General features: G+C 34.9%; 1 protein-coding gene across 2 annotated transcripts in view; it reads left to right on the top strand.

Annotated features, from left to right (window-relative positions):
- The first annotated feature begins 1,927 nt into the window (after positions 1-1,927).
- The window catches only part of LOC113238354, a 75,442-nt gene continuing 49,388 nt past the window's right edge, over positions 1,928-27,981 (top strand). For both annotated transcript variants that reach the window (XM_026475201.1, XM_026475196.1), the window contains exons 1-3: positions 1,928-2,074; positions 3,644-3,800; positions 4,489-4,571. In XM_026475201.1, the coding sequence (XP_026330986.1) occupies positions 1,997-2,074; positions 3,644-3,800; positions 4,489-4,571 (318 nt within the window). In that variant the 5' untranslated portion in view covers positions 1,928-1,996. The remainder of the gene's footprint in view (positions 2,075-3,643; positions 3,801-4,488; positions 4,572-27,981) is intronic.

The following is a 27,981-nucleotide window of genomic DNA, read 5'->3' as shown; positions in this document are numbered from 1 at the left end:
CACCAGAGTCCATCACCAAGGTCGAATCTCAAAAGTCTTATCCAAGCGAGCTTGGAAAAAATGCTTTTTAGCACGCAGATTCCTAATGAGAAAGAAAGCCTTTATAAGCTAATGAGGTGAAAAAATTATAGCATGTGATATTAGTAATATAGCCCTGCAAGAATTAAAATATCCTCTTCTATTGTAAAATAAGATCTTAATTCCCTGATGTACTTATTACGGAACACGGGAGAGAAGCCTTCATTAAAATATCTCTAATAACTATCGAATGAAGTAATAATTTTGCGTAAATGAACGTAATAAATAATTATAACTTAAACTCAAAAGTTTGTGGAATTACATTTATTTGGCAAGTTTTATTAAAATCGATGAACGGAAAGTAGGTGAAACCCAATAAACCAGATTCATCACCTAATTTACCACTCTAAAGGTGAAATATTTTCTTCAAATTTGAATGGAACAACTACTAGGGGGTACCCCCTGTCCAACAAAAAATAATCATTTAAATCAGTTCATAAACGGCTGAGAAATCGCGTAACATACACGGACTGAATAAAATACAGCCGAAGAACCTCCTCCCTTTTTTGGAGTCGGTTAAAAATGAAACTTTTCCGGAACTTTGTATTTTTTTCCAGCGAAGTCAATCGTGTTTCAGGCCCTATAATTTACGAGTACTGGTATCTTCTGTATTCACTATCAATTAAAAAAATAAGTTGAATTCATATTTTTAATGTCGAAAATAAAATCTCCCTTGTGATCTAAACACCTACGTCATAACGTCTATTTTGGCTCTCACTTCAACTTAATATCAACAATATCGTGTTTTGGTTCATCTTTCTGAGTTTCCATAAGTTTCTTGTTCGATCCCAGAAGAATCAATTTAACAAATGTAATATACATGACCTGAGTGCGGCGGCTTGGCACTCAGATAATATCAGAAGGTCCCAAATTCAATTTTCGATTGAACAAATATGTAGCAAACGTAATTTTCTATATATTTTTTGTCTGAGCTGGTTTGTACCCCTTTTACTGTTATTCTGGTTTAGAACTACGTTAATTGTGTGACAGTCTGGTTACTCATGTAAAAACAGCAGCCTCATGGAAGAAAGCTTTCTTCCAGACAACCGGTATCGATGAGTGGAAGGAACTAGCTTTGTATAACAACTGTGCAAAATTGTTCCTAGTTTGATGCCCGATGAACAATCGCTTCCGCTGCTTTCAACGTACAACCGGAACTCGGCACTTTAAGTGCTTTAAGTAAGACATACTCTCTTACATAGTCGTGTGACTGAAATGACCAAAAAATACTTAAATGTACTTATGACTTTAGAAACGAATTATAAACTTGCAATTTTAACCAATTGGCTTTTTGTAAATAACGCCTACAACAATTGTCACGATAATATACTTACTACCTTTGCACTGAAGAGCTACACTAAATAATGGGACATAATATCGTTATTAATAGAATAGTTAATAATTTAACAAAAACAACACATTCACACAAATACAGAAAGCTCAAATGATTTCATAAAACACAAAAGTAAAAGCAGACAGTACAAAATAATTTCGGGTCATATCGTATAACACCGTTCACAACATGCTACGCTGAAGAAACCCTTTTGGGAGTTACAGTTCATTTTCTAACACTCCCGCGAATACTCCAGACATGAAATATATTCGCGGAAAGTTCCAAAAGAATATCAGTTTCGTCAAACCTCTTTATAGAAGAGTCTACCCTAGTAAAAGTGTACCGAAGATTAATGACAATGTTAGCAAGTTTAAGAAACAAGATGGCCATGAGATCACTGTCAAAAAAATAAACAATTCTGACGACAGGAGTGTTGTTCGTGGTAAACAATGCAGGCAAGTTGGAAGCAGACTCAGTTATAGAAATTTAAAAAGAGCTCATACAAATCATGGCGGTGATAGAATTATCTGGGAAAACGTAGACGATACAAATAGAGTCACGTGTTTTGGAAATAGAGCGACCAGTATGATAGGTTTAATTAATGCTAATCCAAATGACGACAGAAGAGGTCCACTCCGGGATGAACTTACAAATGCACCTAGAGTAAGTTGATCAATTATTAATTTGAATACAGGTATTTAAAAAACTAAAACTTGTTTAACAATATTGTATGTTGAATTGAAATATATTTAGTAAAGAAAAAGAACGGTATTCGTACATACATTAAGATTTATTGAATTAATTTATTTCTCGTGACAGAGTAATCAAAATACTAATTGTAATCCCCCTCCTTATAATAGTGCTAATATTTTGTCTAAGGGTGAGGTTAGATGAGCGTAATCTTGTGAGTTGTGAGTCTTTTTTTAGTCGCAAAATGAGTTGTCTGCCGACTCACATGCGTAAAACGTCAGAACATACTATGTGATGTGCTCGTGCAAGTGAAGGGAGAGATAAGGGGCACATATATAGGCAAGAAGTAATATTTTGCAAATCTGGATATTCATATAAACTTTCAAAATATATGAAACTGCCCACTTGGTACTTGGTACTTGGAGTAACGGGCTGGTGTTCAAAGTCAAAGTCAAAGTTAAAGATTATTTATTCCATAGGTAAAATAAATTTACACTTGAAAACGTCACATTTAAGCTACTGCTCGTTCACTACGCTACCTCCCTGAGAAGAACGAGCAAGAAACTCTAGGGATTAGTCTTTTCAAATAAACTTAAGTGCTATGGAATACACTTTGAATCAAATTTGTGGGGATTCTGAATCCATGTCGTCTTTCCATACATCTTTATCTAACACGTAGTTTTCAATTTTGTAATATGATTTTTCGATCAAAATATTTTTAATGTAGTTTTTAAACTTAGGAAATGATAAACTTAATATATGCTCCGGAATCTTATTGTATACAGTTCCCCATAAAAGAGTTGTTTACCTTGGTTAAACGAAATCGTGGTACCATGAGTTTGGACCTAGCTCTAAGGTTAATATTATGGATATCTTCTTTCTTATTGAAATTTATATTTTTACGGGCATATAAAATATTTGAGTAAATGTACTGTGATGCCACAGTCATAATACCAGTCCCCTTAAACTTTTCTCTGAGAGAAACCCGAGAGCCTAGACGGTACACCGAACGAATCGCTCGTTTTTGCAATACAAATATGGTGTGAATATCTGCCGCTTTACCCCACACGAGAATCCCGTAGGACATTATACTATGGAAGTAACTAAAGTAAACTAGTCAAGCAGTACTAACATCGGTAAGCTCATGTATTCTGCGGACTGCGTATGCAGCGGAGCTTAATCTGCAACTCGACGTCAAGGCGCCTATTTTGAAACTGCCCACACTTTTGTATTTTCATATTGAATAGATGTACCTAGCTTCTTTTTATTTTTCTAACATCGTCTTCTATTGCTTCATAAACGTACACTATTTTTAATGGATCCATTACATTGTATGATACAAACACCTCATATAAACGCTTAAAAACAACTGAATGAAATATGTTCGGCTGGCACCCCAACCCAATTCCAGTCGCTACTACGCGACTCAAAACACGCGATTGGCTAATCTCAAGATCACGTTCGTCTGGCCTCGCCCTAAGTGAACTTACTCTACCAGACTCATATCATCTAACAGACCTAAAAAACCTGTTTTGTATTAAGGCGCCTGACTCCTGGTTAAGGGTGTATCCAGCGCCAATCGAACCTGGCGAATCGATATGCTCCATCATCTTCAGATGTCTCTTGTGCCAAATAGGCTTAACCTTCATATTGATTTTGTGGACCATGGCATGGATGATCGTTATCAATCATTTTGAAGGTGAGAATGACCAAAGTTTTTAATTCACTTTTTTAAACACTGAAAAGTTACTTATAGACCCTGAAATGGTGACGCTTGGTTTGAGGATTCATTGAAAACCCACGTCACACCCTAATCTCGGTTGTGGTATTAGCTGAGTGGATTCATTTGCATAGCTACACCACAGCCTCCCACATGACAACATTTCAAATTGATTTGATTATTGTCTTTATTTCATTTTTTGTTTTGTTTTGTTTTTTTATTCTATTCTATTATATTCTAATAGAATTTTGACGGCAAAGGTCGTCAATTCAGTAGAAGAAATTACAGTACTTTTAAGTTTGCATTACGGCGAAGGTCAAAATATAATTTGTCGTCCATCTTGAAAACTTGTTTGACTTGAGCAGTGATGTGAGCAGTACGGTTTAAAGGATAAGGATGCTGATGAAATTACAAGCACATGGGACTTGTCAACTTATGTCTCAGGGTGACAGGCGCAGTGGCAGTGCCCCTCAGATCTTTGCGATTAAACCTCTTGGCACCAGGTGTACGACTTGTTCGTCCCCTTACTTGGTGTCATAAAAAAGATTTTAGAAACGAACTATAAGAATTCGATGCCCCTAAAGTTGCAGTAGTTGTTTTAAACTACACAACATGTACAATACAAAAAGAATAAAGTTCTTAAAACTCTTATTATATTCCTCTTCAGGTCCTTACGAGAAGAAAGTATCGTTAGATTTTCAAAACCGACAGCACCAGTTAGTCATTGATTTAGCAACGCAGCTGCGACAGGTAAGCAACTGTTTATCGAAAAACATAGAAATTAGTTTATAGGCGCCAAGTTGCGGCATTTAGAAATAAATTTATTGTTTGCTGTTAACGTGTAAACATTGATGTCTGTCAACTATGCTATAGTACCTTAGACTATTTTTTTTCCATCTTCTAACGTATAGTACAAATCATAATTAGATGTCCAAAATGTAAACAAAGGTACGTCAATGTCTTTTTTTTATTATCAGGATTTTAGGCTTGGGTATAAGTCCTTTGAGCCATGGCTTTATTTAGTTTTCGGAATACTCAAAAAATATGTTATATTGTGTTTTTAATGGACTTGTAGAGAGGCAAAAAGAACTTTGGTTTAGGTAAATAGTCTTTTAAGCGATGGGAGTAATTTATATATGTTTCAATTTCACACAATTCACTTAGTTCACTTGCTAATAAAAAACGTTGAATTTTGAACACGGTTTAGTAGGTATTTCTTCTTGTATGCTTCCACACCATTCGCCGTTGATATCTTAATCTGTCTTCCAGAAACTTTTCCATAAATTTCCAAAATTTAATTGAAAAGAAATTTTTCACTCAAATTCCAACTATTATTTTTTAGAGTCATTGTGAAAAGTATGAATGCAGGTGTGCCAAACCTTCTATTTTTAACGGAATCGGAAAAGGAGGAGGTTCCCATTTTCCACAATTTTAATTATTTATTACAAAATATTATCAAGTAACAAAAACTTTAACAACAGTACATAATAATTTAACAAATGCACTACGGATACAAGAAAACGTTCGAGTTCGAGAAACAAAGCACGAATGACATCCATGACACGACAAAATAGTGGCACAAAAATGTTTTTGATCCCAATTGTGTTACCAGTGTCATAAAATTATTTACGACTTTAAACATAGTCTTTTATTATAATTGTTGTATTAAACGAAATTTGGAAAAAATATACAATGTTCAAAATGTTAATTGTTCTAAGTTTTATCAGATTACAGCTTGAAAAGAATTCTAAACGTTTATAATCTTCATGAATAAGAAACAACCATTTAAAATGTGTTTTTTGCTCGGTTATTCCCTTTGTTTACATTTTAGACAATCTAATTATAATTCATAGCTAGCAACAACATAATTTGGCGTCTAAAGGTCACTTGATAGCCTTTGTTATTGCACGACAAATGGTGAGTACAAACTTACAACGCTATTTTAATTAGACATCCACAATTTTCTGATACAACGGGATTCAGTGACACGCTATACACTAGCAACAATTAATATTTATATGCGTTTGTTACTTGAGATCTTTGTTTTTCGTTTTAACGGATTTTTTGCAGCTTGGTGTCATAAAAAAAGGCGGTGGTAAGTGACACATATGTCGAAGAGAGTTGATGGTCTGTTTAACGCACGCTCTAATTCACGCATGTAGTGCCCTCTAATATGGATTGCCAAATAAGTTGCAATGCCACTTAGAGATTGAAACCGCAAACTACTATCACTGCACCCGTCACTCTGAGACATAAGTTGACAAGTCCCGTGTGCCTGTAATTTCAAAAGTACCAGAATACTTTTTAAGTGAGATTTGCGTAGAAATGTTATTCATATTGATTATTAGATTAACTTATTTGACGAAATTAATTGACAACATGGTCATGTTGCATGTTCACACTGCTTAGAACGAGCACGTAATCGATTATGATTGATCAGACTTTTTAATGCCTTACCTGGTGTAAGTTACCAACACCACCTAATTGAGTGTGAAGGAACACTGTCACTATGAGATTAAGCAGAAATCCCTTGGTATTATTGATATCAATTATGTTCATAATTTTTACATTTATATTGACAATTAAATATCCTACAAAATCCAATTATTGTCACTTCTTTTATTTTTTTCCATCCTCTAAGCTTTAAGTCCATTTTTAGACACATGTTCTATCTCACTTTAAATAATATTTTTATCACACTTCATAAACAAAGAGGAGGTTCTCAATTTGACAGATTTTTTTGTGTGTATATTAAGCGATAACTTTGTATATTAAGACCTTTACGAACCGATTTTGATGATTCTTTTTTTTTGTTAGAAAGGGAGTATCTCAGTGAAGGTCCCATTTAAATTTGAAGAAAATATTCCACCTGTAAGGGTGACAAATTAGGGGATGAATCCTATTAACCGATTTCAATAAAACTTAGCAAATAGATGTAATTCCATAAACTTTTGTGTTAAATTTTTTTAATAGAAAAGTTATCAATTGTCAATAAATTAAACAGTGCCGATGGTCGGCTACTTCAGCCTACGCACAAAAGCGACTTACTTAAGTAAGTTACCTACGTACATGGGTAACATACTTAAGTAAGTTAATAACAATATAAAAAGAGTGCTAATATGGTTGCGTTTTACCAAGGGAATTCATTTTCCGGCCAAATTTAGCTGAGTACGTGACAAGGAAACGTGAAATCGGAACCCTTCGGTTTGCGAGTCTATTTTTTAACTTCTGTGCGCTGACGTAATACGTGATGGTGATAATTTTAAGTATTGTTAACGGAATAACCGAAAGAATAATGCCCGTTTTGTAGTGGCTACCAGTTGAAAATTTGTATCCATCTTTAAATACTTTATACAATAATGTTTCATTAACTGCCTCCGTGGCCGAACGGTTACCATGCCGGACTGCTACGCAGAGTCCCAGGTTCGATTCCCGGGCCGGGAGAAATGTTTGTATGGCTTACATTTATTTCTCGCGTGAGTTTGGGTGTAATTTGTGGTTGTGTATGTGTGTGTCCATGGCACCCGCGACACAGGGTTTCCCTTGTGCTGGGCTATGTTGAGTGTGTGCGTTATTATTCATATAACTTTGATATATGTTGAAGATAAAGGTTTGAAATGTTGAGAAAAGACGTTCAGATGACACAAGTAGCGATAATCGCCAAAAATCATAGACCTAGTGTACTTAGATGTTGCCAAACTACTTTTCTTGCAGACCAATACATAATAGGTTTCACCTTACGATTCTGTTGTGCCATGTCGGGTGCCATGGACACACACGTAGACAACCACAAATTACACCCAAACTCACTAGAGAAATAAATGTAGGCCATATAAATATTACTCCCGGCCTGGGAATCGAACCGGGGACTACACCGTGACAGACCAGCTTGGTAACCGTTCGGCCATAGAGGCAGTAAAGAATACTAGAATTAAGTTCACTTACTAAAATAAATTGTACACTATGCCATAATTCTAATACTAAAATTAAATACAAAAGAAAATAAGCATTGAATGAGAACAATATGGCTTTTCATACCGTAAGATTAAGATATGACTGAATAGAAGAAAAATTCACAATAGAGAAAAATTAAACAAAGGTCTTAATTTCAAGTTACTTAATTAATATAATCAAAGAAATATTCACGGACGAAAAAAGAATACGTTAATAACTCTCATTATTATATTATATTTTCCCCGAAGTTATAGGACCATTATTACTTTAGCCGTGTACAGAATGTTTAAGATACGGAGCGGTAGTAACCCTATGGGAGAACGGAAGAAGTAGCGAAGCCAGTTCTGCCGCCCGCCGACTAAAACGCAAAAAAATATTTTGAGATATCATAAAAGCCATAACCCAGTTTTAAAATATAGAAAATGTTTAATGATATTTCAGCTATGCATCGTTAGGGTAAGTTCCGATAAGTTAAACATGTTAACTAATTTTAACTGTTTTCAAAAGAGAACATTGTGCTCTATCTTTTGCTATTTAAAACGCATATTTGACCATTTGTCACTTAGCCGACTTTTAGTTAGTGGACGGCAGAGTTCTGCTCTCCTTATCGTAACCAATACTGGTAAAAAAGGTGTTCCACATATATAGATATATGTATAGATGGGGCGACATAGAGTTGTTAAGACCACCAAATATTAATTAATTACTTTTTCGAATTAGGGATTCCGGAAATGGTTTTCCTGCGTCGTAGAGCAAAACTACTGACCTAGGAAGTCGAAGTTGGATTTTAAAGTCATTCTAGTGGTGCCATGTGAAAGAATGCAGTAGAGACCTTTTACCAAAGCAGAGGATAAAAAGTAACGAGAATGGTCACTCCCCGCCACTCCCTAGCTTTAGATACCGCACCGCGCCCCCCACTTTCAACTCTATATTATATGTATTTTATTTTATATATAAAATATAATGTATACATTTTATATATATTATATGTCTCTATTTTCATATATTTCTCATAAACAGACGCATTTTTCATTTAACTAAGTAGAGTTCAGATTGTCTTAAACACTTACAAAAGAATTCCCATACTGAACCAATTTAGAAAACGTCATTTCTCAAATTGATCCTATCGAACCCAGCATCAAGAGCAATGGAATTCATTTCGGGGTATTACCCAGAATACGCAAGCCAAAACCAATTAAAAATTTTTTTAAGGTTTTAAACAAATTCTCAAATAACTCAAGGAATCCGATACGAGAATTCTCGAAAATCGAGAATAAATATTCCGTGAAATCTGAAACCCTAATTGTACTAAGGGAATCTCTGTCTAATTGGAAAAAAGAATATGAACATTTTTTTATCCAATTACGCACCTTGTACAGGTATAGATAAGTAGAATAATTTAAGCTTAAACCATATGAAAATTAATATGAAAATAAAACGAGAAAAGAGCTTAAAATATACGGGAAATTCACAAAAAATTATAGCAGTCCACATACCGTCCGTAAACCTCAAAAAAGCAGCTTTACCCACTTATGATAAAACAATACAAATTGTCCAAACATTGTTAGCGAACAATTTCACAAATATTTGGTATTCTCTACCAAACAACTTCGACGTACAAATTGAAAATTGAACATTATGATATTCGCATTTGGAATTTAAATTTGCAATATCAAAAGTGCCTAATATTCTACATAATTATTATGGATGTGTAATGCATCACATAAATATTATTTACATGACACTCAATTGGCATAATTTTACTTCTTATAAACTCATTTAATATAGTAATTTACTTCATATACGACTTCATAACGAATGTTTAATATAAACTTACCATCTATAATTTCATTTTTATAACGATCACTTACACTAACACTCATTTTTAATAACGACCATAAGTTATAAACCACAGTTAACATCATTTTATCTCAATTTCATTTCATCTAGAAATAGAATTATTTCCAACAAATACATACCTAATACTAATATTATATTAATTATAATTTGGCCTGAAATATGTTCGGAAAGGAAAACAATTCGTTTCTGCTTTTTCATGTTCTTGGGAATGAGAGCCGCAGCAAAGATTTGACCTATGTAAATTTTTAGTTTATTTTGTTTAAACCACCAAGGAATCCAGTGTCTAACAATAATAATTTTGTCGAAATGGAAATTCAGAGTTTAAGGAAAACAACTCTCCCTCCGCACCTCCGGCTATTACATTATACTCCTAGTATCGAACAGACAAGTACCATGCCGAGTCGGGTTTAAATTATTATTTATGAAAAGTGATATTATTTTAAATTTTTATTGAATTGATATTCAATTCTTTTTTGTGAAATTACTCCACTACTTTGTTGTAATCATTAATACTAAGATCGAACACTCAGAAAAAATTCCCTCGATCCGGTCGGATTCGAACCGACGTCTTCTAGCATACCGTGGCAGACGCTATACCAACTAAGCCACGGAACGAACCAACGGATCTCAAGAATTTTTCTATGTGCTTGCGTCGTGTCTTTGTATTTGGTTTTTCAACGACTTTTTAGTCGTAGCGCCATCTATGAAATCTATGAAAGATTTCATATTCATATTCATATTCATATTCATTTATTGCATATCACATTTCATTACAAGGTGGTACAAAATATTAGTTATACATGTGACGCCCTGCAAGGGCACAGCAATATTTCAGGGGTCAAATTGTTATGAATATCCTTATTTATGATTAAATTAAATTATTCTAAATTACAAATTGAAATTAAAATAAAAATAAAAAATTGATACATTACACAATACATTTACAATACATCATTATTATTATTATATACATTACGGAAACACACACAATACAATACTTATAAATTTGACTCGTAAATTTATCTATTTGTTATCGTCAAAAAATTCCTTAAGGTTATAATAACAATTACTAATTAAAAATGTCTTTAAATGATTAACGAATAGAGAGAGCCTGTCAAGGTTTTTAATTTTATTTGGTATGTGGTTATAAATTTTTATCATCATTAAATGGGGACTAGACCTCACTAATTCCATTTTTGAGAAGGGCACGCTAAGCTTATTTAGGTTCCTATTATTTCTTTTATAATTTGTTATAGGCGTGAAGAATTTTGGATTTTTCCTAACAAACTTACAGGACTCGAGTATATATATTCCAGTAAGGGTCAATATTCGGTACTTAATAAAATGGGGTCTGCAGGATTCAGTTTGTTTTATGTTAGTCAATATCCTTATACACTTTTTTTGTAGTATGAATACTTTATCTACATCACAGGAGTTTCCCCACAGAATTACACCGTAGGAGAGTGCTGAGTGGGCATATGCATAATAGGATATAAGAGCGGCACTGAAGTCAGTCACTCGCTTGAGGTGTTGAAGTGCGTATATAAAAGAGGATAGTTTATTTAAAAGTTTTTTAATGTGTTCTTTCCAATTTAAATGAGTGTCCAGATGTAATCCTAACAATATCGCAGAGTTTACAGTTTCCATCTTGATTTTTTTATATTCGTACGATATTTGTAGTGCAGTTTTTTGGTAGGGTCTAAATTGGATAACTTTGGTTTTATTTAAATTAAGTTGTAAATTATGTAATTCTAACCAGTTTACAATTTTATCCAGTGTCAAATTCAATTTACTTTCCAAATCACTAGTATATGAGCAAGGGATTAAAACCGATATATCATCGGCAAAGAGAACACATAGATCATCCAGTATGTTTGGGAGATCATTTATGTAAATAAGGAATAATATGCATCCCAAAACGCTACCCTGCGGAATGGAACCAGTCACAAGGACTTTATCTGATCTATTCGATTTCTACGTATTGAAAGCGGTTACTTAGATATGATTTGAACCAATTATGGGCTACTCCCCTAATTCCACTTTGGTATAATTTGTGTAAAAGTGTCTCATAGGAAACTCTATCATATGCTTTACTCATATCCAGTAAGAGCCCGACTGCAATTTTTTTGTTGTTAATTTCATCAAAAATGTTTTTTACGTATTTATAAGTTGCTAATGTAGTAGAGTGATTCTTCCTAAATCCGTTTTGATTTTCGTGTAAGATTTTAAACTTTTCATAGAATGAATACAAACGTTCCTTCATGGCCGATTCGAATATTTTGGCTGACGTCGGCAGCAAAGCAATAGGGCGGTAATTATTTATATCAGTGGTCTCTCCCTTTTTAAGGACCGGTTTAATAATAGATATTTTGAGAGCATCTGGGAAGATACCCTGAGAGAAAGATTGATTTACTAATGCGGTATACGGAACTGTCAATACATCAGCGCATTTCTTTACCAAAGTAGGGGGTAGTTCATCAATACCGAAAGATGTTTTGTTTTTAAGATTTTTTATTATATTATTAATTTCTTTGGGGTCTACTGGTCTCAGAAAAAAAGTATTTTCTAAAGTGTTTATTAGGGAAGTTCTGTTCAGATTACTTGAGTTTGTTTGTGAATTACCAACTGTTGAGAAAAAAGTGTTAAACATGTCAGCAACTAATTTAGGATCGCTTATTGTACGTTTGTCTATTGATCTCAGTTGTAAGTTTTTTGCTTTCTTTACATTTTTATTAGTTTCATTTCTTATGATTTGCCACATCGATTTACTTTTATTTTGTGAGTGTTCGAATTTACGTTTGTTACAATGTTTTTTCGATATGTTAACAGCTTTTTTTAAAATTTTACAGTATAGTTTGTAGTGAGTTTTCACAGTCTTATTTTTTGTTTTACATACCAATAATTTTAAGAACCGTTTATAACGGCATGAAGTTTTTATTCCTACTGTTAAGTATTCTTTTTTTGATTGTGTTTTAATTTTTATTAAAGTTTTGGGTATACAATTATTTAAAGCATTTTGTAAGATTTCATTAAACAAATTATAATTTTCATTTACATTATTATTCGGATTAAACACGTCATCCCAATTTATATTACAGAGTACATTTATGAATTTACTTATATTTAAATCATTGTACACTCGTTTAAATAAAAGGAAATGCTTTAAGTTAACTATATTAAAAGGTATAGTAAGCAATAGACTGCGATGGTCTGAAAGACCAAACTCTTGGACGGATACTTTTGCATCCTTAATATTGAAATTTACAAATAATACGTCAATACACGTAGAACTACTTGATGTAACTCTTGTGGATTCGTTAATCTTCTGATGAAAATTATACGATAGCATTAAATTCTGAAGTCTATTTTTTTCCTTATTATTTTTATGGAAGTCTACATTCAAGTCCCCGCCAATGGATATATTTTTGGTACTATCTCTTTTTGAGATGTGGTTAAGTAGTATATCTAATCGTGAATAGAATATTTCCACTTCTCTATTGCTATTTGGCCAGTAAAGATTTATAATTAACATGTTTACTTTGGGAACTTCAATTGCACATATTTCAAAAATCATTTCCAAGGAAAACGAGCTTATGTCAGACCGGTCAAAATATTCTAGTGTATTTTTTACTAATATACATACCCCTCCGCATTCATGTTGCTTTCTGCAGAAATACGAGCCTATTGTGAAATTTTCAATGTTTAACAAATCTTTCTTTTTTTCATTCAACCAAGATTCAGAAATACATATGACTTGTAATTCGGGTTTTTCCTGTATAATTGCTTCGAGGAGATGTATTTTGTTCATAGATGATATGATTTCATAGATATGTCAATGTTATTAATTTTGTATGCAAAATACTTTTCATTAAATTTGACCAACTTTAGTCGTCCGTCCCGATTTATTTTTCTCATACTATAAAATTATCCTTACATGGAACTGAGTCGATAAATAGTAAAAAAATTAATAAATTTAAATCTTGAAGCATTTTTCGAAGTCGATATTAATATTGATTATTCGCTTATTTTCATCACTCAATCATTTGTATAGCTTTCAAACTACTTATCGTTACGCCTAATGTTGTATCATAATGTAAATAACATATGCGACATCTTTTCTATCACAACAGCCTTTAATAGAGTATCTTTCATCTGTTCCAAATTCATTCTACTTCATAGGACTACAATCATTGTCCTAATAGGTCGTTGACGTTGATCGATCGTCTGGGTCTAAACTAGTGGGATCCTCTGATCTCTATGATGGACCTCCACACATACCCCTATAGCCCTTCCTCTGCTACCTCTTCATGCCCCTTATACCTTCAGTACAAGTGGCAGGTCGCATTTTAAATCAGTTACTGCTTCGTCATAAGCTATCTTCAGGCTGTCTAGATAACAAAATACTGTACCCAAATTAGTAAAAAACATCGTGCAAGCTTACCAACTGTAGTGCCGACCAACCAGTGCACTCCAGCAGACGCCTGTTAACTCACTTTCAGAATTTATGACGTCTGAACTGCCAGGCTAGCTCCCTACTCTTGGTATCATAATACACTAAGTTTGTTAATGCTGATAATACAAAACTAATACCAAAACGCGACATAATTCGCGACACTACCTGTACAAGTTATTACATACCAAAACGAAACTCTTGGGATTGTTAAAAATTAAATTCACAGAACTTCCTAATAATATCACATTCTCCCGACTTACTTATTTCGTTCACGTCGCGACACGACTCGACACGGCATCGATATTATCCACCAATTTATGCTGAACGCGAAAATAAAATTTGGCAAACATATATCCTACCTCATCTACTTAACGACTACGATGTTGTAAGTCTTCCGTGTAACCTGCGAAGCTATAAATCTACCATAATTTGTAAGAATAAAATTTTGTCAACATGAGGAAAATATTTTAAAAGCAAGTTTGCGTCATCCAAGTGGTAGAAATATCTATACCCTCCTCTTTTTTATGATACAAATTGACGGGACGAACAAGTCGTGCACCTGATGGAAAGCGACATGTCCATAAATTTGTTTAAATCTGAAGAGCACTGCCACCGCGCCCGTAACCCTGAGACACAAGTTGACGAGTCCCATATGCCTGGAATTTCACCAGCAACTTTACCCTTCAAAACCAGAACGCATAATGCTTGCATTCAAAATTAGTTAACGTGGCAGTGCTTCCTCGGACTAACCCTTTCACTTTAAGTGTTTCACAGTTTAAAAGCCCTACATTGAGTGTGTATATTCACTGATTTTAACACAAATATCGTTTTTATAAGCGCAACATTACAGTTAGTTGTCATTACAAAGGAACAGCGGATTTGTGAAAGAAATGTAGTTTCTATTCGTGCTGCTTATTACTTTCTATTATTACTGATATTTCAGAAGCCTTTTTTTAGCGTTCCGTGGTCACATCAATTTCAAACACCCTTACAGTTTCAGCTTGTCTGTTCTATTGTCTGTCATCCTGCATATAACGGCCCTTTTACTTATTTGGTTAGTCACCTTTTGTTATTAAATGAATTGTGAAACGTGATGATTAGTGTTTTCAACGAAACGAACACAAAAATACTTTTTTTTTAAAAAGGGTACGTAGATTAACCTTTTCACAAAGAGCGTCCTACTAAAACAACATTTCTTGTAGAATGCTGTTAATCGCAATCTTAAGGCTTTTCTGCTGGAAAATCAGAGTAATGTTCTTAACATTTTCCAGCACTATTATTTATACTTTTTATACACAGTTATTATATATTACGTATTTATGCTTTAACATTTTTGTATATTCCTTGCTTGATGTCAGAATATACGTCGCGAACTGATGGCAAACGCCCGGACGGTATGACTCTCATCCCTTGGAGTATGGGCCGGGCACTGGTGTGAGACGCCCCATGTGCCGACACACTTTGCTCCATTCCATCTCCAGCACACCAGCAAGAGGGTTGACTCCACAGCTGAGTTGACGGTATAAAATAAGTACCAGGACCTTTGCGCAACTACCTAATTACAGCCTTTGGAGTAGAAATCCTTGGCCCGTGGGGTCCCGGTGCCCTTTATCTATACAAAATTTTATCCAAAAAATTAATAGACTGTTTGGGGGAACGGTGCCAGCATCTTGGGTGTCTCGCCGCGGTGACCCAATTTTATTTATATAATTTAATACTAGTTTTACTTTCTAGTATTTAAGCTTTTATTGTACCTTGCTTGTATATTTATGGTATTTATGTGTATTATCTTACGTATACGTAGGGCGCACCATGTTTCCGGAACTGGCCACTTAGATAAACAATATTTAAACGGTAATTGCAACATTTGAAAATGGAACTCTTTGGCTGAAGAATACAGTTTGTTTCATCTGACTGTCACTTGTTTTTACAGTGTGGCGTCATTTTAGAAATAGGTTGTCTACATCATCATGTCATGGATTTAACTCGTGAAAATTTTTGTAGTATGATTTTTTACGACTTTAAGTGTAATTTAACAGCTCAGCGGAGCTCTGCTCGGCTTCAAACTGCTTTTCGCGATGAAGCACCATGCAAGACGACTATTTATAGCTGATTTGCAGAATTCAAACGCGGTCGTGTGAATTTCAATGACGAATTTCGTGATGGTCGCCCGTCCACTGCTGTGAACAACAAAAACATCGATGTTGTGCGCCGTATGATCAAAACAGACTGGCATGTGACATACCATGAAATTCGGGCATCTTTAGGCATAGGCGTGAATCAAATATAATCAATACTACACAAACATTTGGGTGTGGTGTGAATAAGCTGTGCTCTCGGGGGATCCCAATCAATTAGACTGAGGCTCAATAAACGAATCACGTCACTTGGTGCAATGCCATGCTTACCAGATTCAACGACAGGCGTCAAATTTGGTGTGGGACATAGTAACAGGTGACGAAACATGGATTTATAGTTACAATCCCAAAACAAAGCAGCAATCGAGCGTATGGGTCTTTCGAGATAAGGCCGAAACCAACCAAAGTGGCGCGCGTGCAAAGTGCCTCTAAGCGGATAATTGCTTCTTTTTTTAATAAAACTGGACACGTGGCTGCTGTTGCTTTGGAGAATCGTTGTACCGTGAATAGTGATTGGTACACGACTATTGGTTTGCCGCAAGTTATTGACAAACTCAGTAAAAATAACCGTAAACGCTGTATCATCTTACACCACGATAATGACCAGTTCTCACACGGCCAAACAGACAAATGAATTTTTGAAAGTGAACAACGTTTACCTTATGAGCCATCTCGCGTACAGTCTCGACCTGGCGCCTTGTGACTTTTATTTACTTCCAAAAATTAAAAACCAGTTACGCGGTCAACGATTTTCATCGCCTGAAGAGGCTGTCGAAGAGTATGAAAAATATGTTTCAAAGTTTGTCACGGAGGAGTGGCATAAGTGTTTTCATAATTGGTTCATTTGTATGAAACAGTGCATTAACGCTAACGGAGAATATTTTGAGAAACAATCAATTCATTTCTGACCATTTATAGTATTTTTTTCTTATTGATTCCGGAAACCTATAGTGCGCCTCACGTATACATTACTTGGATGTACATAACACACTTATATGTATTACGTTTTAATGTGTAATCATAAATTTATTTTTAATGTCATATTTATGTAAGTACGCTTGCGTATATGTACTTAGGGATCCTAACTGAAAAATAAATTGCAAATTAAAAAACAAAATACAGACCTACCTTTATGGAACCGCAGCTGGCACCACACAAAGTATCTTTATACGTAGTGCCCTTGTTTATGTGAATAATCTGTTCAAAATTTAATTTTTTTGTTTTACTTGTGATATTGTTCTGTAATTATTTATTCGTATTTGACGGTAGAATGTTTTAATTACGTGTCCTTAATTTCTTTATTATGTTTTGTTTCTTTTTTGTAATATCATTTGTGGTAGTCAAATTAATGTTTTTCCTTTTTACGTCCTTTCCGTGTTAAAAATACTGAAGTTGTCACTACGAAATGAATATTCAAGTTTCTCTCTGTAAAATTACCTTTTATATAACTACCAGATCAAACTAATGCAGTCCACTATAAAAATCCAACAACGTTTACATGGTAAATATAATTATATCTGGTAAATGAAGCAACGAAAATATAATAGACGGTAAAAATAAATTCTGAAGAGAAAGTTCGATCATTGTTATATGAGTCCATTCATTCGAAGATATATAATAAACCTTCTCCAATGTACCTAAAGCGGAAGTCTTATTTATCTGTAAAGTTAATGGCAAAGAGTAAAGCGTGAAACACACAGGGTGCGTGTGCGGGTCAGGGGCGCCAGTCAGGTCGTGCGCCCGTCCTGCGCCCGTGCTCGGTGTGTTATCTCCATATATATTTTTTAAATCTTTATCCATTTCGATGAGTCCTAAGTATAAGGGTCAAACTAACAATTTGATCATTTTCACTTTTTTTGTGGGAAATGCTTCATTTCATTATAATTTTTAAGGTAGCGTTAAAACAAAATCAAACATATTCAAGGAAACCTCGAAATACAAGGAAATCTTGAAAATATACCATATAGAAAGTTTGGAAGCCTCTCCTGTAAAACTGGGTTTGTGCGCTTTGACCCTTATACATAGGACCCATCAATTTACGAACTTTTGTAGAATATATATGCCAGTTCCATCGTATCCTAAACTATAATTTACATGTGTGAGTGACACTGCTAAAGAGCCGAGTCAACAAATAGTAACAATATTTTTGCCTGTTTCGTGTGGGGATTACTTAGTATACAATTTATAGCACCTATGGATGTTCGGTTGATGTGCAGGACTCTCATCAATGCCGCCCTCAATTGCTCGTACCGGACACATTCCAGTAACAAGTGATATGCATCTTCCACTACTCCAAATAACTCGCAATTAGAAGAATTGTTTTTTTTTTCATTAAGAAAGCAAAACTGTTTAATAGAACGTGTCCGGTTCTCGTCCTTAGTGCGATGACAACTATTTTCATGCCATAGTCGCACTCTGCAAACCAAGGCAAAGGATCGTCCGTCCGGCCCGACCTGCACCCGACCCGCACCCGCTCTCTGTATGTTTCACGCTTTAAAATTTGCGAACGCCTCATCCGTCGGGGGATTAGCCATCGCCGTCTCTGGGGAGCTACGGGGCTATGGAGCACTGTACAAGGAGTATGGACGTCTGCCATGGCAAAACTTAATACGCCATACCGCGGAATTGTGCCAATACAGTGCTTGTCGCTGGCGCTGAACACGTACAGCGACCGGATAATGCAAGAGCTGGACAGCGCCAATAATTTACTATTTATTTTTTATCAATTAAAAGCGGTCTTGCTCTCTAAGGGGACTTCAATAGTAAATTAATCCAAATAAAACAGCTATGCTGGAAATCATAGAATTGCTGGAAATGCTGCCAAAATTCTTTCAATCTTCTATAATCAGAACATTAGTCATCCACACTCAAACCACTTTGAAAAAAGACAGATTGATCAATCAATCCGCTTCGGATTTTTAGTAAGGCGGTTTTGAGGTGCTCAATCTCAGAGAAAGAATTACGCTCTTTGACATCTCTATGCCTCAATTCGGTTGCTTAAAAGCATTTGGTGTTTCACAATTTGAGAACCCTACATTGAGTGTATGCATTCAATGATTTCACAAAAATTGTTTTTCTAAGCGTAACATTACAGTTAGCTGCCATTACAAAGGAATAACGGAATTGTGAGAGAAATTGAGTTTCTATAGATCCTGTTTCGTGTTACTTATTACTTTATGTTATTACTAATATATCAGAGGCCTTTTTTTAGTGTTCCGTGGTCAAATTAGTTTCAAATACAAGTTGTCTGTATTGTCTTGTGTATTACAGTTGCAGTTTGTCTGTTCTTGTTCGTTTAGCCACCTTTTGTTATTAAATTAATTGTGAAACATGATAGTTTATGTTTTCAACGAAACAAATACAGAAATATGTACTTTTTTTATAAAAAAAGGATAGTTTGTAAATCATGATGTTTAAAGAACTTTCAAACGGCTATAAAATTGCTATACGAGTAAGACACGTGTACCGCTTAGGGTGAGGCCAGACGAGCGAGCGTTTGTGTGTTGCGTTTTTTAAGTTGTGCAGTTTGCGCTCGACCGAAATTCGGTTGGAGCGCCAGACGAACGTATTTTATTCAGTTGCTTTTAAGCGGTTATACGGGGTGTTTATGTCGTAATAGTGTAATGGATCCATTAAAAATAGTATGCATTTAAGAACCTATAGAAGACGATGTTAGAAAAAGAAACTGTGTACATCCCTCAATATGAAACGATTAAAGTGTGGGCAGTTTCATATATTATATACAAGTTTATGTGAACATCCAGATTATTTGGTTAAGTACTACCACATGCCAATAAACGTTTTTTTCAATAATTATTAAGCCTAGTAAAACCTTTTATTACTAAGTCAGATACAAATATATGACAAGCCTTCAGTCCAGAGGAAAGACTAATAATAACAATCAAGTAAGTTTTTCCATTATTTACATTTTAATCTCCGTGTCGAACATTTTCGCAAGAAACGTCTATACTCACGCGCATCCTACACCAAAGTGACCCCCTCCTACACCCCTACCTCTACCTGATAGAGCCCGTCACACGATGCGACCGAATGCAGCGCAAACTACGCAACTCTGCGCGACCCACAACTCACAAAATTACGCTCGTTTGGCCTCACATTAAAAGTTCGCTTTTGAGATACTCGCTATCAACATCACACCACTGCAATTGCTCCAGAAAAATCTTAGGTATATTGAAATTTACAACAAACTTTGAAATCACAGTTACAGGTTTATACTCATGGTAAGTCTTTTTTCCTATAGCCACAATATTTTGGCAACACGCTTCACGGTCACGGGTTCACCGGCCCGAGGCGGTTCACAGCTCTAGAATTAGACATGTCTCTCTACCCTCTTTCGCTGTCGATGACTACCAAACCAAACCAAACGGATAATTGTAAAAGTATATTCACTGATACAAACAATCACCAAGAATTCAATTATCAGAAAAATAGGGAGGTATAGTGCGTGCGCCCGGAGCAGCTCACCTAAGGCACTAGCCGTCTGAGAACCGGATGAAGTCCATGCAAACGGGCCGATCTGAGGTAGGACCTGACTCAGTAGATCCCTGAGCAGGCTTGCTTGCACATATTATAGTGTTCTTCCCATGTAACCAAGATGTTGATCACCATAAACAAAACTTATGTAGAAAAGATATGAGAGCGGTCCCGGTTATGTTGCAATGACTGACCAAAGTTACCTTATTATAGTAATGTCATCGGATTTCCGTAGTAGGTATATCAAATTTCAAGTCGGTCGGACTAGACTTAATTAAAATAAATATTCATTTCATGACTGAGATCCCTACACTTAGAAAAAATCTGAAGAATGATCTTTAAACAGACGTTCTTCAAAACCATCTGAATTAAATTGGAAGAACCACAACCAGACATACAGATACACGGACAAATGCTTCAAATATACATAAGATTTAGCGTCGGGCTTTAAACATAACTGAAGAACGAGGACAACTTAGCTACGAATAAATCTCATTAGGAAGTGAAAAGAAGAAGAAGGACGTAGAAAACTTGCGTGGTCAAGCAATACCAACAAACAAACCTATAAAACTTACTCCAAATTGTCTAATCTTTATCATATAATTTTGCAAATAAGTCTAGTCTAGGATCCCCTACAGCAAACCAAACGAATACGCTGTGAAAAAAATTAACACTGCTTTAAACGTAGGAATTCTGTCATGTTTATCGACGATATCCTGAACACAGAGACAGAAAATGCAGACACAAACGATTCGAAAATCGGAAACTACAAAGCTGGTGCAATAACAAATCGTATACAATAATATGAAATCCCTTCCACGTGTTATAGATAAATTAAATGCACACGTCATAAAATACAAGCTGAATTTTCCCAGAGATAATTTTGTATTTTTCTCGCAAAAGTTTTACCAATATTGAATACTGCCCACAGTTTTCATGTATCGATCTGCGGTCTATTCTTTTTCCTGGAGATATTTATTCGAACACAATAGAAATAGATTCTTTTATGATACTAATATTACGAAACGGATTTCATCCTAATAACAAAAATATACCTAAGTGCTACATTCATATTTCATTTTTATTTTTGCCGCATTTGTTAATCTTCTCGAGCAACAGCCTCGCTTCGATAGGCCGAACGAAAAACGGTCATAGAAACAGTATTTTCATTTCCCCAAAACCTGATCGCACACTGGCGGCATCCAATACACATGCGTAAAAGTAACGTATCGCTTATTTGCTTGTAATATTACGATACTGATTGAAATATTTTCTCTATGAACATTTATTTCTTGAAAATTCGGCAAATCCATTTCTTGAAATAATAAAAAATTATGAAAAGAATATTAACAAATAGTGTTCTCACGTTTATACGAAATGATTCATGAAACTACTCTATTAATGATTTATAGGGGTTGATTTCAGTTACTAACAAATTAAAAAAATAAAAACAATAAACATAAATAATAAATATTAAAGAACATCACATACGTTGCTCCAATCCCAAAATAAATAACTACACATTTGTGTTATGGAAATCGGAAACAACGACGATACTACAAACACCCAGACCCGTGACAATATAGAAAAGTTTTACTACATTAACCCGGCCGGGGATCAAACCCGCGACCTCAGAGGCGATGCCATGAAAACCGGTGTGCAAGTCACTCGGCCGCGGATGTTGTAATGTTATGGTTCTGTCGATATGTTTTAACGTCGATTCTCGATTTGTCGACTGATTGTGTCCCATCACTGGTCATGAAGTTTGATATGTGTCATTGTGACATTGTTATTTTTTTCTTTTTTTAGGTTGTCGCCATTGACTTACAAATAAATGGACGACGGGTCTAATACAAAAACCACGAAAAAAATGTCCCAAGTCAACCTATTCGAAATTTAAATTGTAATGTCATCGCAGTATCGCGCTGTCAGTCGAACAAATGAAGACTAAAGCGGAGTGTCGCGCTCTGTATACGATTTTAGCGCCTTACAAGTGCGGACACTTTTTAGCGCGGACCCGACGTCCATATAATTGTAAGTCAATGGTTTTCGCAGTCTTTTTTTTATAACATCAAGTGACGGGACGAACAAGTCGTGCGCGTCATTGTAAGCTACACACCTCTCCATAACAGTTCCAGTGCCACTCAGAACTATGATGATCCTGCTAGCTGCTCCGTTAAAAACTGCCGAAATCTGCTAAACATTTTTGAAAAAATTATAAAATTATTCTAACGAATAACTCATATTTTGTATGGAAATAAACTCACTTGTATTTTATATAATCATCGTTTAGTCAACATAATAAAATTTACATAGCATATTTCCAACCCTTGACCGCATCTCGTCCCAAATTTGGAATACTTAAATATATAAGTGGAAATATAAATGAGGACAATATTTTTTTATGTAATGTGTTTTTTATTACCATCGTATATCCCAAGAAGCTTAAATATATCCGAACATTGTGTGGCACAGACATTTGCCAATCCTGCTAAAAACTGTCAAAATCGGCTAAGCCGTCCGCCGCGACGGCAAGAGACTGCTCACATACTGTTGCGTATGGTCCACGTATGAAATTTAGCACGACGCATTGCAGGATTGCAAGATGGCTTGCACGCTGCGACTACACTTATAAACCTGCATTGCGCGGCGGACGCAAGGCGGACTGCAATGCAGGACGATGAATGCTCCCCTTTATCCTGCTGGATTCGCAGGATCCGGCGAAATCTGGTCACACTGTAGCAGTACTAACCTGGGCGAACTCTCACTCTGGAGGAGCTCTACTGCTACTAAAAGTCAGTCAGACAGCATTGGAGCCAATGAAAGTTCTTACATTTTATGGAGTTAATAATAAAATAATGTAATAGTAAATATTATTATTATTAATACACCATAATACTTTTTTCTTGCATATTCTGTGCTTGAGTTATTACGTGATTTCAGTTTGTGTGATCCATTAATGTGACCCGAAAATGCCCGAAAAAGTTGTTCCGGGTTTCGTGGCTATAAATCTTATAAAGAGTGTTTTACCTAAAATTTTACAGGCACATGGGACTTGTCAACTTAGAGTTGTGAAGGGTGCAGTGGCAGGGCCCCTCAGATCTGTGTGATTTATAGATCCGAGCGGCACTGCAACACAGGGGTGTCGCTTACCAACAGGCGCAAGACTTGTTCGTCCCGTCACTTGGTGTCATAAAGTATATGTGGACAATTGTCATTTTTGGCCATTGTGAGATTCCAATTAAACAGTTATTAATTTGTGTAAGTTCTATTATTTTTCTAATTGGTACGTCGATAAGTTATCTTAAAGAGATAACAAATGAGATCGATCTTACTTTTTCACGTAATTAGGAACAATAATATGTTTTTGTGGGCCACCGAAAGTACTGTCTTGACCACCAAAAAGTACAAAGTTTCAAATTTAACCAACGGAAACAACTTTTAACGCAATATTAATTATAAAGCAACTTTGTAATAAACTTTTCTTATAAATCAACTAGTTTAGTACCAAAAGTATTCTTTTTTAATTTTTTAATAAAGAAGAGTTTTTGTTTTGAGAACCACCAAAAACACATTTTCGGTGGTCATTTTCTTAAATAAAATATTTTCAGATCATTGTCAGAATCATTAACTTTAGCTAATTTTGCCAAGGGAACATTTTCCTCAGAAGAATCAGAAGGAGAATAGATATCTTCGTACCTCCATTTTTTTTTTTCGTTTTCTTTGGGATGCCACATCTTAAATATCTTCAACATCCGATTCATAGTGACCAGATTTTATAGGAATTTGTCCTATTTCATAATGAGGGCACACAACGTTTGCTGGACAAGCTACACAACTCAATCTTCTGGCGTGTAGGATTCGAGGTTCACTTGTATGCCATGCAATTTGGTGGATTCATAACGTGCCTTTGAATGGTTGAACTTCAGCATTTTTTATCATATTTTCTAAGTCTAGTAAATAAGTATCATCTATTGGAATGACAGTAGTAGCCTTTACATTTTCTTCTAAACAGCTAACTAAACTTTCAATATTGGATATGTCACGACCTAATCCGATTTGACGATCTGCTGCTCTTTTAAGACAACCCCCTACTCCATCGGGAGCGCCTTTGCCGCTGAAGTGCCAATAAATTTCTTGAGCATCTAACTCCACACTTAGGTATTCAAGTAATAAAAGAAACATGTCCTTGTTTCTGTACTGCGTTGAAGGCCCATCACTAAGTATATGAAATGTCTTAATATCGGGAACAAGGTCAGCCTTAATATTATTGATTACAGGTTTTAGATGTGCACATATCAAGACTGGAACATGGCGAAGATTTTCCGATATGGTGCAATAGGATTTGTGTTCAGCTGTACGGTGGTATTTATTTTTATAGTACAAAACGCTTGTATGTAAGCTGACCTGTTGTGTTGATCTCCCAAAATGTGCTGATTGTACTCCGCGAGCATATGTGCATAAATAATTTTCGGAAAAATCACAGTGAAGAAATCCACATTACTGATGTTACATATCTTTTTCTTATTTTACGTACAATACTTGTTTGGTGGAATATACTTGCCACGTGTTGCATGAAAAGTGGAATTTTTACATGGAGAATATTAATTAAGGATCGTTTATTGGTCATAACTTTTTGTTTTATAGTTTTATGGCACATCTTTTCCTACCCCTTAACAATTGTAGGAATCTTCCTAGTTATCCAATGCTGATAAAATATGAAATCATTACCAATATATTCACTAAACTCAGTTGCTTTATTGACACACTCAGAAAATTTCCTTTCCACGCAAATTTCTTTTAAGTTACCGTCGCGGTCACAGCAAAGAGTCTTAACAACCTCTAAGGCAGAGCTTTCTTTTACGATTTTTACAGCTTTAAGAGTTCGCACAATAAAATTCACATTTTCATGTAGAGAGCATAAGCATGTATATGTATCTCTTGCTGATGATTTTGGACTTATGATTCCAAAAGGATTCCGGTATGTTTTGCGGCAGAATATTTTGTAAGAGATGTGATTTTCTGTTTCTTTTTGAAATTTAATATATACATTTGTCAATGTATCATTTAAGAGCCCAATTTGTTTCTTTTCTTTCTTTCTATTATTGTCTCCTTTTTTCCTGAAGTATGTCGACTGTTTTAATCATCGCTCAAAAAATTGTGAACAGGTTTTTGAATTCTCGTAACAGGAATGCAATATTTTTTAGCTAATATATTTTAATTTTCTTTGATCTGTTGAGAGGACTCATTGGCTCCATTATTATTTTTCTCGGGTGGTTTGTTTGGTCTGTGGTCTCTCATTCAATACTTAGCTAATTTGTTCTCAAGGGCTTGTAATCTTTGTCTTAAGTAAATATTTTCAGATTTGAGAATTCGTCTGTTCCTTGCTGCAATATTTTTGCCAGAAGTAACTCTTGATGATGATGGTCGAGGATGCAGCGAAGCTGTTGGCACTGGGCTACCTAAAAGGTATAGGAGAAGATGGCGGCGTTGCTTCTTCTATAATTTTTTCAGTACGGCGCTGTATTTTCTTTACCTCTCGACGCTTTCTTGCTTCTTCTCTCCATTTCTTTCTAAGATTTCTTTGATCTCTGGCTTTTAAGTCTTTGATTGTTTTTATCAACCCTTGACCTTTTTTCTTATAATAATATTCTCTGTCTTATTTTCGTTTTTGTTCCAAAGCAACTGGATTTTGTTTCAGTTTCTCTCTTAGCTTCCGCATGGTTGTCCTTCTCTGTTGTGTCTTCGACATTTCTCTTCTTCGTCAGTAAGTTTGCTTCGAGTTCTCGTTATCGTTGATTAATCTGAAAAAAGCAAGAAAGTGCTAACTGAACAAAAATTAAAGCTTGACGTGTCTAAAGGGTGTGCAATAAAATTCAAGCAATATAGTATTTTCGGTGACCACTCTTTTTTTTGGTGATCACTAGTAGACATTTATTATGTATACAGTGCAATACTTCGAGGTTAGAAACAAAACTGCATGCTATTTGCAATAGGACCCTTACTGCCTGATGTTACAAGTGATTGTTTTAATTAACTAGTTTTTACTTACCAATTTGACGGCGTAACCGAAAAGATCTGACGAAGTTTGACCAAAACACATTTAATGGTAAACAAAACACTGCCTGCGCTTTGAACTCAACCACAAAGTAAAGATGGCTGTTATGACGCGTTAAAAACCTAATTAAGCACTTTGATGATCTGGCTGCGTTCAAAATCCGAAATTATTCCTTGATAATTGGTCCAATTGTTAGACCACCGAAAAGATTCCGTGATTATGTAACATGTGACAAAGATTAATATTTTTCCCAGACTGTTGCTGCGGCTCATACCATGTTTAAAATATAGTCTTAAGGATGTATCGAAGGGATTTCAACTACACGTTAATGATTTAATGCAGTATTTTATTTATTTTATAAGCATCTATTTGTCTAGGTCGATTCTGAACAGACTAACGAAACGGATTTTAGTGATTAAAAAAATTGGTAGAAATTGTATTAAATATTTTTTTACAAAACATGTTTTAATCTTTTGACACTGAACTTAATTGATTAATGATTCTTGTTTCTAAAATTTCATAATCATTGTTTTACGTTAATTATTCACTGAACTGATTCTGAGAGCTTTTTGACAATCACCCATATATATGCAGGGTTATTTTCAAAATACTACTCCCAGGACTACATTACTAACATCATAAACAAGAATTTTTATTGCATGACTATTAATAATTCATATTTTACTTTCACACAAACATAACATTGAAATAAATCGCTCTAAACGTATAACTTTGTGCGGTAGCAAAAGAAAGGACTGACCACCAAATATCATAATTAGAAATCTAAACCAGAAATCATAAAAACGACTAGAAATTAAGAATAATTTTAATGAAATAAAAATTGCTAAATTTTATGAGTACGACACTTTTTATGCGATACTATTCATGAGTACAGTATCGATACTTTTAATTCGATACTGCGTCCCTAACAATGGCAAGTATTGTAGTGTATGCCATCGACACGATAAGAGGACCTTACAAATCACATAGTGGATTTTTTTTATAGACAACTAAAGAAAGCATACAGTAAAAATACAGTAAACAGTAAAAAGTGCCTTATTTTACTGTGCCCAGTCTTGACCCTAAAGTGTTCCACAAACTTACATATAGCGTAGGTTTTCTTTTTTATGAAAATACATACCTAGTTACAAAAACTAACGTTCAAGTTTGAAAAGCACAGTACGTTATACAAATCAACGACAG

The sequence above is a fragment of the Hyposmocoma kahamanoa genome, unplaced genomic scaffold, assembly GCF_003589595.1.
Source record: "Hyposmocoma kahamanoa isolate Upper Pololo Valley unplaced genomic scaffold, ASM358959v1 103, whole genome shotgun sequence".
NCBI classification, from domain to species: Eukaryota; Metazoa; Arthropoda; class Insecta; order Lepidoptera; family Cosmopterigidae; genus Hyposmocoma; species Hyposmocoma kahamanoa.
This window is presented reverse-complemented; position numbering and strand designations above follow the sequence as displayed.